Raw genomic sequence first — 15,699 nt, 5'->3', positions numbered from 1 at the left:
GCCCGGTTAAAATAGATGGGTGTAAGCCTTGCGTGCTATGTTTAGCGAGTGTTGCTGCAGTTGCAGCGCCCTCAGTTTGGCTAATAGTCTGAATTCAACGCAAAAATACCGCAATATGTGAATAAATTCAACCCCTGCTGCCAGCGCGGCAAGGGATATTTAGATTTGCGCCATAAATTGCTACCGCTGGGTACTCCAGCGTTATTAAGATTTTATGCTCGCTCTCGCATAGTTGTATCGTGTATCAGCGCAAGTAATGAAATATGTATGCCGTGACGCCGTAAAACACTGGAGGTATGGTGTCCTTCTTGGAAACTCGAACAATGTACGATTCTATGTCGAAATAATTCCATTTTGGTTTGATGCCCAAAAATAAAGTTTTATGTACTGCAAGTCGGTAGTGAAATGATTTTGCGACGATATGGAACGCCGAGGGTCGGGTGAATGGATTTTGGGAATGGACATAACCCTTCCGCCGACACAAATAGGAATAATCCAGCTAAAAACGGGTTTTGAGCGGCTAGCGTCCTATGTAACGACGAAAGGATTTAGAGCGGAGATAAAACGGGACGAAGGGGTACGGAAATCGCACAATCAACGAAATTCCGGGCCATTAACGCTGCGATCGGTCCCGATTCTCCAATCACCAGCCAGCTAGCTACACGAGAGCTGGAAATACTCTTGAAAAGTTTTTAGAATTGTACCAATCGATACGGGCGCGGGTAGAGCAGAGAAAGACGATATTTTCTGCACGAAGATACGTCGCGTTTTTAAACTCTACCAAGCCTGCTACTGGTATTCAACACTTGGCGTTCTGTATTTCGTATGCAGTTGGCAATTTGATGGAAGCGAAAGTCACAGTCAGGCATTTAACTCTTTCAGCTAACTTAATTCAGAGATACAAATCGCGTGTTATTAAAATGGTAATGTTTGTTTACTGCTATCGATGATTTGCAATGGACTTCGCCCTGCACTTGAACTTGTAGGACGAATAAGAAATTAACTTTTTTCAAACAGTACGCACAACTAAATGTTATAAAACGCATTTGATTACATTAACATAATGCGTCCTGACATTCGCATGTAAGTTTTGCGAATTCATTAAAAGTTTGATGTTGCTACACACTAATTGAATGAATGGTATTTTACGGTTTATACTATGCTGAACGGCAACGGCGCGTGGCGCCCGCCCGCACCGCGCGACCTGGCAACATGGCGCCTCGTATCCGTCAGAGCGGCAACGTCGCTGTGAACGGAACGGCAACGTCTCGCACTGATTCAGCAGTTAACATTCAACGGAGAGATAGCATCGATTTATATAGAAGTTGTTGTTTTAATTTCAAGGGAATTGAAGGTTATTGATAGCTGAGTAATTGATGTTCTTATTTTGTGTGTGTAATACGGTAGTAGAGTAGGTAACTCCATTTACGTAAAAGAAAACATTTAGAAGCCATTCGACGAGAAACCTAGGTGTGTTTGTGACCACAGTTGACTAAATAGACAAACCAAGCATGCGGTACACTGATTTAAGCGGATTATACTAGTCTAAAGCAGTTTTTTGCCATCCACGTTCTCTGTAGGCACTTTTGAGGTTATGTTAAAAATATCATTCGATAAATATAGAGACTTCTGATTTAGCGTAGCATTATAAAAGTAGGCGACATTATCAATAACTTGTTTATCGAGTTATTAGTAATCGCAATTCCTTTTTAATTTTAAACTATTGTTCTCAATGTGAGTCACATTCGCGTGGAACATTGATTTCTACACCGGCATGCGTTATTGCCGGTTACCTAATGATGTTGTTTTCTTTAAATAGCCATTACCTATACCTATTTTGTAATGATTATTGTACATTAAAAAAGCATTCACATTTCCTTACAATAGGCAGTTTTACTTCAGCCACTTTTCGTAAGATTTCTTTACTTTTCATCACGTCTGTTGAGTAGCGTTGGTAAACACATCCATGTTGCAGGAGTGACGTTTTTAATTCCCTACAGATATGATAGATAAACCATGTAACCCAAAACCTACACCGCGTGTCCTTAGAAGATCAAACTACGCATGAAAAAGTCAATAAAATCAGTATCATCGGTATTTAATGAATGGTCAGATAAAATATGCATAAAATATCATCATCTATCTACACGGTGGAAGACAGACATTTAACTATCCAAGGTCATTGTCGTTTGACGAGTAAACACGCTCGCCAACTTCAAAGATAACATATTTTGGGCGTAGAAAAGTCATAAAATTTGATTAATGACGTCTACAATTATGATAGAGCCGAGATAGCAATTAATGGCGCGGTTATTACAAGTTTTTTCGACACGAAACAAACTAAATGCAATCGCATGCAAAAATCAAGTTTCAAAGTGAGACTTTTAGAAGAAATGCTTGGTTAAATAAATGGAAATATGCATTGCAAAGTTGTAATGAAAGATTGGATGAATTTAAAAGCATTTCACCGTAATTATTCTTAAATAAACACTTATATGCACGATTTAACGACGTATCCAGAAATAAAGTTTGCATTTAGACGAGCTGAAGCTTCACAAGTCCTCGAATGCTTTTTAAAAGTCTGTGGACTTACGTAATCCAATTACGGCACGTTCACGAATCCAATTACTAGGCGTGATGAGGACGCTGCCAGCCGACCGCATTAACCTGCGTCCAGCCACGACACACGACCAAGATTATGGGGAAATGGGCGAGGATTAGTGGCTAGCTACTGCCTGCTTACTTCTAGATAAAGATTATTGCGTCTATTTTTCAAGACGGACAAACCAGAGGTGGGCGGAAAAAGATTTTCGAGTTTCTCGAATGTTCTCGTCGTTTGAGAATTTTCCACAATAATCTTACGATTGTTATATACCTCAAACGTATTCAAAGTGGCAGACAAAGAGAAACTTCACGTAACTTAGTCAGATTATTCACAGAACTTTAGGTGGTAAGATTTAAGAGCGAAAGACAATGTATTCACAGGACCATAAAATCTAAGTTCTAAAAATAACGTTGTTTCATGGCGCGCTGTCCGTGTGGGGGAGCATAAAGATGCAAGATCTGAGAGCCATGAGGTACCGACAATGCACCGGATGTGCATTGTGGTCGCAACTGCTCACAAAAACATTGCACACACGCCCATTATGCACTTTGCTGCGTTAGTGAACGTTTGCATACATGTAATGTAAGTGTGCATTAAATTGTAGACAGATATTTTGAACAAAAACATTGACTAGAGTCCTAGCTGTTTAAAACGAAGTAGACAAGAAATCACAATAACATTTTACTTTAACTTAACCGTCGTTGATGATAATCTGGCCAAAAGCAACACTTAAATTAACAGAATAGTTACAGACAGAATAAACGATCCCAATAACTAAGATTTCAATTTCCTTCCAAAAAGAGCAACATAAAAACTTAATACACAATTTAATTTGTTTATCTTTATCGATAGTTACGTATATTTAGACAGGCATGAATCAAAGTTCAACTCGAGTTGTCTGAACAAATACTTGAGCTGTTAATATCTGCATATCGATTCTCGGAACGATTCGTATCCGGCTGTATAGTGTACAGTCTTGTGGTCTTGTGTGCCACTACACTTTGCGTCAGTTATGCCCATTTCCCGGGATTTCGATACGAGGTTTGCATGGAAAATAGAAAAATTTAGATTCAAAGAATGATTTTACATTAATATTTGTATCTTTTTTGTGTTTTTCTTCTTGGTATTGATTAATTCGTTTACAGTTTTGGAGAAGTTGTGGTGTACAGGAAGCAAGGAGTCGTATTTGCTAATTCTTTCTACGCCTTATTTTTTGGTAGGCTCATTAACAGTGCCACTGGCATGTGAAACCACGGACAGAGGCCAGTTTATCATAATGTCATACTACACAGTACATGCGGATACTTAAATCAGTAATGAACAGTTACGCTTATCATTTGCCTAGCCTAATGACACCGCCGAGTTTTTTTGCAGCGGGCAATTTATTCCGCAGCGCAATGTACGTAATTTACTATGGGATTTTGCAGACGTTAATTTCAGATATAATCTTGAAATTTTATGCTAGAACCGACAATCGTACTCGTTGGTTAGTGGGAACTAAGTAATAAAAGCATGAGGTGTGAAGAATTAAGACTAGTGTTTGGTTTAAAATAGGTATCTGTCTACATAAAATAATCCACAAGAACAATTAAAAGAAAGGGAACAAGTAGATCAAAGAAAGACGAAAGAAAACCTTCCCAAAATAAAATAGATTTTAAACTTATGCTAATAAGTTAAAAAGAAATTGGATAGCTTGAGGTACTTTAATGTGCTTGGAGGTTGTACCTGTATCTTTAGCACGTCATACGAGGAGGGGCAGTCCTCGGGCGATGACGGGACCACGCCATCTTGTCTTACTACTCGAATCCATATCACGTCAGATTCATTTCAAAGGATGTTGAAACTTTATAAGGTATCCCGAGACTCGAGCGAGACAGATTTTTGAGACATTGAACAAGGGTAGGTAGACTAGGGAGGTTGTAATACTATATTAGTTATTCATTAAGTAATAGGTAAATGCTTGTCTGATTTTATGTAATTTATCCCATGCTTGCATAAACACTTCAAAATTGAGAACATGTTTTTGCTGACGTTATTGAAATCACAAAATTTTAGGTCGAGATTTCGCGTTAATTCCTTTGGGAAAATACGTACTTCTAACTAGTACCTACTAATGCTAAATACATACTGCATTATTTCTCTATGCGGTGTTACATTGAAGTGCTAGTAGGTACCTACAGTTTTAAACTGAAAGGACTTGTAATTTAATGTAGTTAGTGTAGCGAGTCTTTATTAAGAAATACATTTTATTAGAAGCAATCTTTATACCATAAACTCGTGCTGCATTTTAATTTAAATCTAAACCACTATTCTACATATACACACTCTATGTAGCGCTCGACGTAAACAACAAAAGGAAAAGTAAAGGTCATGAATATCAACGCGTTTATTGCCAAAATGAAGTTTGAATATCTAAAAATTGGAAGCAATTAAAGATGGAGCTCTATAATGTAATAGGTACACAATTTTGGCGAGTGAAAAAAGTGCGCCTGTTGCCGCCGCCTTGTAAGTGGGTCGAGGCGGCAACGTCGCATAGCGGTACCGGTGGCGGAGCGGCAACGTCGCGCCGCGCCGTGGTGCAGCCAGCCTGCCACATGTCTCTTCAATAAATTCGGACTCGAAACATTGAAATGAAAGACTCATTCATTAACAATATTGCAAATTCTTATCGAACATTCGATACAATCGATTCAATGTCAATTGGAAATCCTACCATGGATAACAACAAGAATTATCGAAACGAAATGTAGTATTTTGTATAGATATCTACATACAAAGCATAAATGTATGCCTGCATAATAGATATACAGCTCAACAAATACACACAGCCTATAAATTACTTGAGCGATTTACGTCGCCACAAATCATTAGAATGTAAGCCCGTTATGCATCTACTGGCATGAAAAACGATCAAATAAACATTTGGTACAACCAAACATCAGATTATCGTTTAGGAACGTAATATTTGTGGTACTTATTTAATGATATGCTAAATCACACTTGAATACTCGTATAATTCAAAGGTTTAGATTCTTTGTAGTCAAAATACTTAGGTGTCTAAAGCGTTTCATTGTACGTAGAATGTGATTCGTAAATGAAACGACTCGGTTTTGGGTTTCGATTTTTCAAAACTGGGGTTTAACCCGGTCTTTCGAAAAAAAAACATACTGATTGGAGCCTGAATTATGCCAAAGAGGCATTGTGTCTTGTACAGAAAATGTAACGCAATCTTCTCTGTACAATGAAAATGGCGTACCTATCTACTTCGATAGAAACTAAACCGTGCAATAAATCTCTATGGTTTTTTTTGTTAAAAGAGGAGACAATCATCCATTGACTTCTCCCGCCTAGGGTGAGGCGAGATAGTAGTTTGTAGTGTCAGATTCTTACTGACTAAAACACCCCGTTCCTATTCCTGCTTTTCGATCCAGAACCCCAGTAAACCCGCTATAGCAGTCCGCATCTCCGAAATCTCTATGGTACGATTCAAAAATGGAAATCACGTTCCACAGAATATAAATCCATAGAAGAATAGTATCGTTACATCACATAAACATTCTATTTTCGTATTACTCTTTCAAGTGTTAAAAGAGGAACACGTAATAAATAGAATGGTAGAAGCAAGGAATGTCTGCAGCTTGTCCGTTCGCGCGTCGGCAAAGTCGACCGAATCGATAGTAGTTTGTAGGTGAGAAGTGTTGGTTCGACAGCTACGCAAACTGAACAGAATTTCAACGCTGAGTGCTTTTAGTTTAGATCTCCACTCCACATCTATTGATATAGACAGAAATTGTTACATTTGAGAGTGGTTTTCAATATAATAAACTTTCATTTCTATTAAACATTGTGGCTAGATTCAAAATACAAGAAAGTAAAGCCAAAGGAAAATAAAATAATTTTTAATTTAATTACTGACGCCAAACCACTGATTATTTAATTAATAAATATTTATAGGCTCCAAAACACCTTTTTGTGTTTAATATTAAAATTTAGCACAACGAAGGTTTAGCGTGAAAACATGAAAAGTGCATCAAACTAAAAAAAAAGTCAAAGCGGTCTGTGCGTGCACGGTTTGGCAACGTCGCATGACCGAGCGCGGTTGGCCGCACGCTCGACGCTCGCTGGCTACAAAATACAAGACGCGGCAGGCAGACCTCTCCTCTCTCTTCATGTAGCTAGATTTACTAGTGTTCTAGTAGATTTTAGTTAAACGAAACCTAAGTTGTTTATTTTACAGCATTGCGATTGCAAAAATGTAGAACATAAAAACGAAAATCTCGTGGAATGGCGTTTAAATCGATAAAAACTTAAAACTTTGAACAGACGATGCTCCCGAAAACTTTAATGTTATTTTTTAAAAAGTGACTTTTACTAATCAAAGGATAGTGATCGCAGAACATTCGTGGTTCGCGGTGTCTACGTTTTACCCTGTGGCTGCGGTCGCACGGCGCAGTCGTACGGAGCCGCAAAAACACTTTAAATAATTTTAATACTTTCTAGTCGTAGTAAACATGTTTACAACATCAAATTCAGAGCAGTTGGGCCTAGATTTATAGTTAAATATCGAATTCTCGTAACGTTTTTTAAATAGGATAAAAACACAAGTGTTCAAACTCAAAATAGCAAATTAAAACTAAAGGTCATTTCACAGGTTGCTTTTGAGTTTTTGAGGACGTTTTTACGTTTTTCCGACTTGTTGTCGACTGTCGATTGCGATGCGAAGTATGAAACAATATTACAAGTAATTTGTCAATAACAATAAACGAAAATAACACAGGTATGTAAGTACATTCTTATCGTGTTCAAATGAATCGATTCGATAAAGTTTACGACACGGCGACACGCCAGTCGCAGTGGGCGGGCATTCAGTCAGCGGAGTCGCAACGCGACCAATCACGAGAGTCGAGCGTGCGCACAAACGTGCGATAATGCGTCAGTCGCATCGCGCCCCGCTGCGGAGGTGGCGTTTTTTTCGTCGCAATTATAACTACGCCTTTATGTCGTCGATTGAAGTGATTTGTCAAAATGTCAATGTTTAATCCAGTTCAATTGATAGATGAAGTAAAAAAACGGCCCGGGCTGTACACACCTGACCATCCTGCCGATCGGGAAGAGAAATTGGCGTTATGGAAGGAAATAGGATCAGTCATATACCATGGTTGGGAAAATTTCAACAAGGCGACAGCTTACGACAGAGGTTAGTATCACACGAACCTAACCTCTGTTTCTGTACATGACTCACATAACTTACCACATGTTCTAATTCGCTTATAACTCGAACTTTTGTATTTGAGTAATCAGTAGAATGCGTAGGTAATGTTTATAATATTCATCCAACTATATTTTTGACAATAACTTCGTCGTGTAGTTCGCACTGCGCACAACAACATTGGCGCTCGATTTGTAGTCAGTCTGTCGGTCTGTCGGTCCTGCGACTCGGATGCAGCGCAGCGGTGCGATTGATGATAAACGTGGCGCGCTATCCGTTTCCCGCCCTTTTGCGCCCATGTTGGACGCGTGGTTATGGCATGGCTACATAGTTTACGATTTAATAACAGCTCAGTAAGGAAACGGCACATACCGACATCGTTATAAAAACAATTCCTGTTAACACTGTTGCGATGAGGTTCATGAGAATAAATATAATAATAGGTAGGTAACTAGGTAATTTATGCACGCTGATGGCGACATCAAATAAAATCAAGATTCAATTAGTCATAGTCATTTGACATTTAAGTACCTATCTGCCGCGCCGTGAAGCTTATTTTTTCCATTTTCATAATGGAAAATTAAACATTATTTATGTGCAGGTATTTGACCGCATTAAATTAGTCTGGCGTACATTTTAATAATGGGTGCTACAACATACGTGTAATGTAATTTGCATACCGTAACGTGTGTGCGAAACTAGCTAAGTTCGTTAAATATGAACGCAGTATGTTATGCCATTTACTATGAATCATAACGTTCATTACAACCAGATGACGGCGGTAATTTCTAGTTATAGCCGGTTCACTGATTTAATCATATTTTTTAGCTTCTCAAAAACAAGTTTAATTAGGCATGGGTATTGAAGTTAGTGAGATAAGGTCGTCCAACCAATAAATGAACTTGAACGTATAGAGCCAGTTTACAATGCCAAAGTACAACTTATAAACCTGTGAGCATCTTCATACATATCAATACAAAACTGTATAATACATAAGAACTGGTTCACATCAAAGTGGCAACTAGCGACAAAACTTTGTCAGCAAGTCCAGTTAAAAACAAGGGGAACTAGTCTTTGTAGTCACGCAGAACGAACTTGCGACAAAGCGCCAGACACACTGCGTCATATGACAAGCACAGAGACGCAGTCTTTAGATGAATTTATTGAAATTTTAGGCTTCTTAGGTTTAGAGCACAGATGTAGAAAAGTTATGTTATGGGTTATCGATTATCTCATTTTTGGAGTATCGTTTACAATGTTTGTGTTAAAATGGACCAATCTGAATAAATGTACATTAGTTCGTCCGTAAAGCTTCTAAAAGAGTTTATCTTAAGAAATGATTCTCAAAAACGAACGACTACTGATCCTGTCAATTTTCTTCAATAAAGTGTTACAGTTGCAAAGGAAATGGCGGTCGTTGAGGGACGCGTACAACAGGGAGCTGCGCGCGCGCCGGTCGGGGGTCAGGATCAACAGGCGAGTGTATCGCTACTTCAAGAGGATGAGCTTCCTCGGAGGGTTCGATGGCACTCTCAGCGAAGAAGAGTATGTATTTAAATGATTGAATATTAAAACTATATTCAAGATGTTTATAGCAAATTACTATAAAGTGTTTATTTTTTCCACTAGGGAAATGGATGAAGATAATATGATGCTAGAGGCACACAATCCTGATGAAGAAATGCAATGCAAAATGGAACCGATTAAAGTAAAGAAAAATAAACGGAAGAAGAGGAAACAGGAGTCCAGTGAAGGCAGTCACCAGCCTCCAGAAGAACTGGAAATGCCAATGTTTCCAGTAGAGATGGCGGAAAGTGAGACGGACAGTGATAGACTCTTCCTTCTTTCTTTCCTCCCTGAAATGAGGCAGTTGCCGATTAATATAAAGATGTGGGTTAGGGCACAAATAGCTAATGTGATGCAGGAGGCCGTGTCCTGCCACTACAATAACACAAGACCAGGGTCTTCAGGAGACAAGAACTGCATGGACATCAAACGACAAAGGCATGACAGTACTGAATAAGATAGCTAATACTTCAATATAGTTTTATTGGTGCTCTTAGAAAGAAAGATTTACTTATGTTTGTTTCAAAGATTATTAATTATATTTTGTTGTTGATTTACTCGTAGGAGATAATAAATGATCGGATATGTAGCCTATTTTAAGTAAGATTTAATATTGACCTGGTGTTGTGTTAAGATGATAAAAATGTTTGTTCGGTTCGTTTCAAAATGGGGATTGCTTTTATACAAACGCATGGTACAAGTAAATACAAGAAGAATATGTGTTCTTGGTAACTTATGTAAGATCATACATAGTATGTTTTATGTAAGCAACATGACTTACTCCCATAACAGTCGCCAAGATCAAAATAAAAGAATACATCTAAAATATGGACTATATCCAAGTCCGTTGGCAAAAACAGAGTTTACGATTGTTACTTTTGTTTTGTTATTAGTTACACTAATATAATCAGAACCGTTTTTGGCAAGGGGTCAAGAAACAAGAAAAAAAAGTTGTTTTGCTTTATTTAGTACTGCGGTATTTCTAAATATTTCGACTATTACAGTGCTGACTGAAATAAGTTGTTGTTACGAGTTTACCAACCGCCATCTTGTTTTGTAAATACATAGATAATAAATATTTTGTTTAATCTGTGTTACCAATGTTGCCGTTAAAATAAATATTGATTTTGTTACAAAAATTCTGATCACTTGATGATTATTGTATTTTTCTAGTCTAGATAAGCGTAATTAAATATAAATAGTATATTTGAATTATTATAAAACGTTTAAACGGAAGATATTGCGTTATTTTATGGTTTCTTTGATTCAGTTGTGGCAAGTGCAACTGCTTAGCTTGAGTCTTCAGATTTCGATCATTGAGTAGTAAAAAAGTAAAACATAAAGTCAAGCCTATTTCTCATTGGTTATTTTGATCTCTTTAAATGCCTTCCATATTAGTGTTTTACCGTCATAAATCTTATATGTCTTGTTACTTCTTTTTTTAATTAGTCTTTTAAGATATAAATTGGATAATACCTATTCTTTGGTGGACTTGTCACCTCATCACCTATTTCGAAGAATTGTTATCATTTCAGTTACAGAATCCTTGTTTTCAGTTAAATTAGACGTTGGTACATTTGCAATAAGTACCATTATACTCTGTAATGTCATTGTTTCCTGTTTGTTTAAGGTAATAAATGTTATTCCTTCCCTTTTTAACTCCATTTTGTATTATTTTACCTCACACGACATGACTGACGGATCTCAAGTGATGATTTATACCTGTAACAAAATTAGAATTGGTTAATTTACTTCGCTTTTGAAAACGATTTACACTAGAAAACCCCAAATAATGTATACTAACAGTTGGTGTTATAAGAATCAAATCAAAGTCAAAGTTATTTATTTGAAAAGACCGGAAAGGCACTTTTGAATTCAAACCAAATATTGCAATATAAAAAAAGGTCAGTCGATCAATCCTCTAGTGAAGCTATTTGCTCGTTCAAAGTGTAGATCGTATGGAGAAGAACGAGCAAGAAACTCCATAGGTTCTTTTTCAATCAGATTCGCAATATAATTCTTAGTTAAATTGTTTCGTAGGTTCAATTAACTATGTGAAAACAATGTAACACCAATATTCAGTCAAAGACATCGAAAAAGATCAATGATGATATTGATGGAACTCGCACAACTCGAGAAAGACTCGACCGATTCAAATGTTTTTGGAATAGGTACCTTACTTACAAGTTAAAGGTGACAATTTCAAGGCAATTTAAAAAATGCAAAACGGAACTAAGAAAAAGTCGGACAAAACCTTCGAACAATGCGAACTTGGCTGGCACTTTTAAGCAGGAAAAAGTTATAAAAACGTGCCAGAATTTTTCTGGCTTCCGCCATATCTTTGGTTGAAATGCAAAACTTGAGAGTCTGCGCTAGGAACACAGTTGGGGGGAGTTTGCGCCCTAAATTGTAAAGTTATGCGATTATTCTGAAGTTTCGCAATAATTCTTGGGAGTTTGCACGCTTTGCCTTTATGCATTAGCGGGATATTCTCATTTCCTTCACGCTACATCTGCGGCTAACGTTATTGCTAACTCGGCCGCTAAATTACCCTGTTTTTGCATACATAGCCACATGCGGTAGGGTAACAAATTCCGAAAGAGGTTAAATAGATTAATATAGAAATTATAATAACAATAGATAACTATAATTAACCTGTTCATTTAAATTGTGCAATAGTTTATTTTCTGTTTTCTTCTTTTATCACATACATATATGTTTTTCGATACGGATAGCCAGAAAACGCTTATTTACAACAACAGCATCAACAACGATCAATTTTGAAATTAAAACTATATTAAGTAGATACAATTTTAGTGTGAAATTAGTTACCCAGTAGAACTATTAAACATCAAAATTTTAATCAAAATGGCTTATGTAATGAATGAATAATGAACACTGCGTAGGACCGTGGACTATGGAGTCTGAACCGGTTTCAAGGAAAAAAAACAAGAATATTAATTTGCGTTGCAACGTTTAATCTTATATGACATGTCAACTATAAATCCTTCATTAAATAATAGTGTTAAATAAATAACAGTATTACAATAATTCACACACCTATTAAATTGTAAAGGACCACCCACGGATTTAGGAGTGGCCTAAGAAATGCTAGTCACGAACTTTAAATCTTTAACTAAGATTTAAACCTAGGTAATTTAAGATTTACTGGCTAAAAACACCTGTGTCTAACGGACAGATTGAAGTATGCTTTAGAAATAACTTATTGGGACAAAACCGCTTCGCGTTATAAATAAGCATACATAGTACATACATACATAACCTCACGGCTGTCGTCCATGGAGGTAGAATGGCAGAGACAATGAAACGTCAATTGCTACGAATCTAACATACTTCTTTCGTTTCATCAACAGTCTTTTCATGCATGCTCGTCCGTTAAGGGTAAAAGCAATTCTTTAATTTCATGTTTCCAGTCTTTATCGTCTTTTCAATAACATATTATCTGTCCCTGTGCTGTTTTCTGTGCTGTTTTAAGAGTCAAATCTGTGATGTGAGACAAAAATAATATGCTGCTAAGCTATGGAATGTTAAATTTAAATTCCAACCCCTATGCCTATCGATCTTAGTTTCCATTTTATACAGATTTATAGCAGCCACGCAAAAATATTTTGTATAGGTACCTAAAACAGAATTCTTGTACACCCCTATTCTACCTAAAAAATAGCAGTATCGTCAAAGTAAGGGAGATAAGGTCGAGTGATGCCCAAAGGTCTCTTTAAATACAACAAGAAAATAACATTAGCCCCAAAATAGATCCCTGTGGTACGCCTACTTTGCTGTCTTGCAAAATAGCCTAAAAAATAAGGTTTTCTTTTGAGGACAAAATGTGTTCATGAGACGAGTCTCCTTTCACATTTTTTAAGAATATGAGCGTTTGTAACAACTCGTGGATTCCATAAACGTAGAACGAATGCAATGAAATAAACAGTACGCATAATAAATATAGTCAAGCCTAACGACAGTGTCGGCATTGACAGTAGAAGTAGAATAACTGTACATAACATTACTAATATGGAAACAGATAATCATAAGACCGACACACGCGGAATTACAATCAAGGAGATAAAAATAAACCCTTCCGAGCTAATTGATTCATTTGATTATATCATGTAATAATAATGTGTAGGCATTGAAACAACCTACGTCATTCAGATTACTACTAGACAATGCTGTAAACAAATGTATTACAACAAATTAAAACAAAAAGTGACGGCACGACGCGACGCCGCGCCGGCGATCGGCGTGCACGGTGCGACGCGAATGCGCTGTTGCCAGACCGTGCACGAAACGCAGCTGAGGGGCGGCGGGCCGCTGCGACCCCGCTGCGTCATTCCGCGTCGAACGTCCGTACCGGCTGCCGTGTGTTTGTTTGTCGCAGCGAAATCGCGGCGTTTCCAAAGTGCGTTACCATGAGTTCTTATAGCCTCGACGTGGAAACTTTTATAAGTGAAGTGAAGAAGTATCCAGAAATATGGGACACTAACTGTGAAGACCATCGGTTCAAAAGTAAGAAACAGAACGCGTGGGCCGAGATAGCACGTGTATTCATAACAGACTTTGACGAAATACCAAATAAGGAAAAAATCGATGTTTGTAAGTATGGCCGACACTTTCCACGAATCATGCGCATATAAATTAGATACAGCGTTCAATCGGCACTTGAAGAAGTGGTACAAATGTCCAGCAGGCTGATAAGATAAGCTACACTATGTAGGTTTAGGTCTTGGTACCAAACTGGATTCCAAAGTAAACAAATAGGTAGGAAGTTAGGTAAGTTTCTTTGAACTTGAAACTTAGGACGGAGAAACTATATTCGAGAACGTTCCAGATTGACGTAACATTCATAAAACTAACATTTACAAATCATCAACAACCGATGTAGCTCAGGAAAGGTACAGTGAATAGGCAATCTCGATATTTTATTTACATAAAAACAACGTGCTCGGGCCGGCGCGCGTATACCTGCGAAATGCGTCACCTTGAAACCAGAGGTCGCGGCTCGTGGTTGGGCAACCAGTCGCCGGACTGATCGGGCTAGCTGTCGCACCACAGCGGCAGCGGCTCGGCTCGCCTTTCGCCGTGCAACATCGACGCATGAATGCATTATAACCAAGATACTCTGTAGCTTCAATGCACGGTAGGCACTTGGTATTTGTGCAGGTAGTTTTAAATCGATTGTTACTCGATTTCACTAAACCAAATTTTATTTTATTTTTATCATCGAAGGATTGGATAGGATAAACAGCATATTTGGGTTTTGTTAGGAGAGGTAGGTAGGTAGGTGGGAGATAGGTAATTTCAGATAAAAATGTAGTTTTACTTTAGTCTTCATGCAACAGAAGATTCACGCAGCTTTGCATAAAATACCACGCGAATTAGACGTAGACTTATAAAATCCACCTTCGATTTCATGATTGAAAGAAGAATAAAGATTAATATAAAACAAATATTACGCATTTCCAGATCGTAAACTGCACGGAAAATGGAGAAATATAAGGGACTCATTCGTGCGTCACCGTAAAAGGAAATACGGCAAAAGGGGATATGTGTACGCGAAATATTTAACGTTTTTGACCGACTTGTATAATACTAAGAACAGTCAGTCAGGGAGCGACTTGGAATGCGACAACGACGACCAAAGCGAAGAAGATGAGAACAAATTGAAAAAAATAGGTTCAAAATGTAAAAAGTTCGATTTGTTAAATGATTCTAGTCTTTGGGGTAGTGACGCGGAGGACTCACATTCAACTATAGACAATTTAAAAAGAAAAAGGACTTCAAAGCAAGATAGTAATGACATAGAGTACGTAGAGACCCCATTCCCAGACCCCTCAGTTAGTTACACGACCCCGACTGAGGACGAAGACAGATCGTTCTTCGAGTCCTTGTTACCAGCCGTTAGGGAGTTTAATATGGACCAAAAATTAGAATTTAGAAGTGAAGTGTTGTGCTTAATTAAGGGTTTAAGGTCGTCTAACGGCAAACGGAACTTTATTAAGTTAGACCCGGCTACAGGTGACTTCTCATAACGCAACCATTGTGCCAGACCATTCCATTTTTTGTAATAAATTTTTGATACTTGAACTTCGTGTTGTATTTATTGTAATTGTCCCACTCCTTGAAATGATGATCTCATTTATGACATTTTAGCTAACGAAGATATGGAGAGAATGATAAGTTAGGATATGTTCTAATGCCCAAAAGATGCCTAAATTGTTAATGCCAATTGCTTATTGAAATGAGACATAGATTTTGAAAACACTAGTATATTAGTCTGGTAAGTTAGCTACGCACTGAG

At 37.6% G+C, this 15,699-nt stretch overlaps 2 protein-coding genes across 2 annotated transcripts; both read left to right on the top strand.

Annotated features, from left to right (window-relative positions):
• The first annotated feature begins 7,327 nt into the window (after nt 1–7,327).
• LOC118275050 (uncharacterized) lies at nt 7,328–11,039 on the top strand. The gene is made up of 3 exons (XM_035592896.2): nt 7,328–7,802; nt 9,203–9,359; nt 9,444–11,039. Exons 1-3 carry the CDS (start codon nt 7,631–7,633, stop codon nt 9,835–9,837), a joined length of 723 nt encoding a protein of 240 aa, XP_035448789.2. The 5' UTR covers nt 7,328–7,630; the 3' UTR covers nt 9,838–11,039.
• A 2,555-nt stretch (nt 11,040–13,594) lies between these two features.
• On the top strand, nt 13,595–15,485 carry LOC118275049 (uncharacterized). Its single transcript, XM_035592894.2, has 2 exons — nt 13,595–13,994; nt 14,865–15,485. Exons 1-2 carry the CDS (start codon nt 13,811–13,813, stop codon nt 15,428–15,430), a joined length of 750 nt encoding a protein of 249 aa, XP_035448787.1. The 5' UTR covers nt 13,595–13,810; the 3' UTR covers nt 15,431–15,485.
• Nucleotides 15,486–15,699: the final 214 nt, after the last annotated feature.

Source organism: Spodoptera frugiperda, chromosome 11, assembly GCF_023101765.2.
Source record: "Spodoptera frugiperda isolate SF20-4 chromosome 11, AGI-APGP_CSIRO_Sfru_2.0, whole genome shotgun sequence".
Taxonomy (NCBI): domain Eukaryota; kingdom Metazoa; phylum Arthropoda; class Insecta; order Lepidoptera; family Noctuidae; genus Spodoptera; species Spodoptera frugiperda.
The sequence above is the reverse complement of the archived record's forward strand: the minus strand, read 5'-3'. Positions and strand labels throughout refer to the sequence as shown.

Excerpts from the sequence above, each read along its gene's own strand:
- LOC118275050 (XM_035592896.2), top strand. The coding sequence starts at position 7,631 with ATGTCAATGTTTAATCCAGTTCAATTGATAGATGAAGTAAAAAAACGG. Across the intron at positions 7,803-9,202 it reads GGCGACAGCTTACGACAGAG|TGTTACAGTTGCAAAGGAAA; the intron begins GTTAGTATCACA and ends TCTTCAATAAAG. Across the intron at positions 9,360-9,443 it reads GGCACTCTCAGCGAAGAAGA|GGAAATGGATGAAGATAATA; the intron begins GTATGTATTTAA and ends TTTTTCCACTAG.
- LOC118275049 (XM_035592894.2), top strand. The coding sequence starts at position 13,811 with ATGAGTTCTTATAGCCTCGACGTGGAAACTTTTATAAGTGAAGTGAAG. Across the intron at positions 13,995-14,864 it reads TAAGGAAAAAATCGATGTTT|ATCGTAAACTGCACGGAAAA; the intron begins GTAAGTATGGCC and ends ACGCATTTCCAG.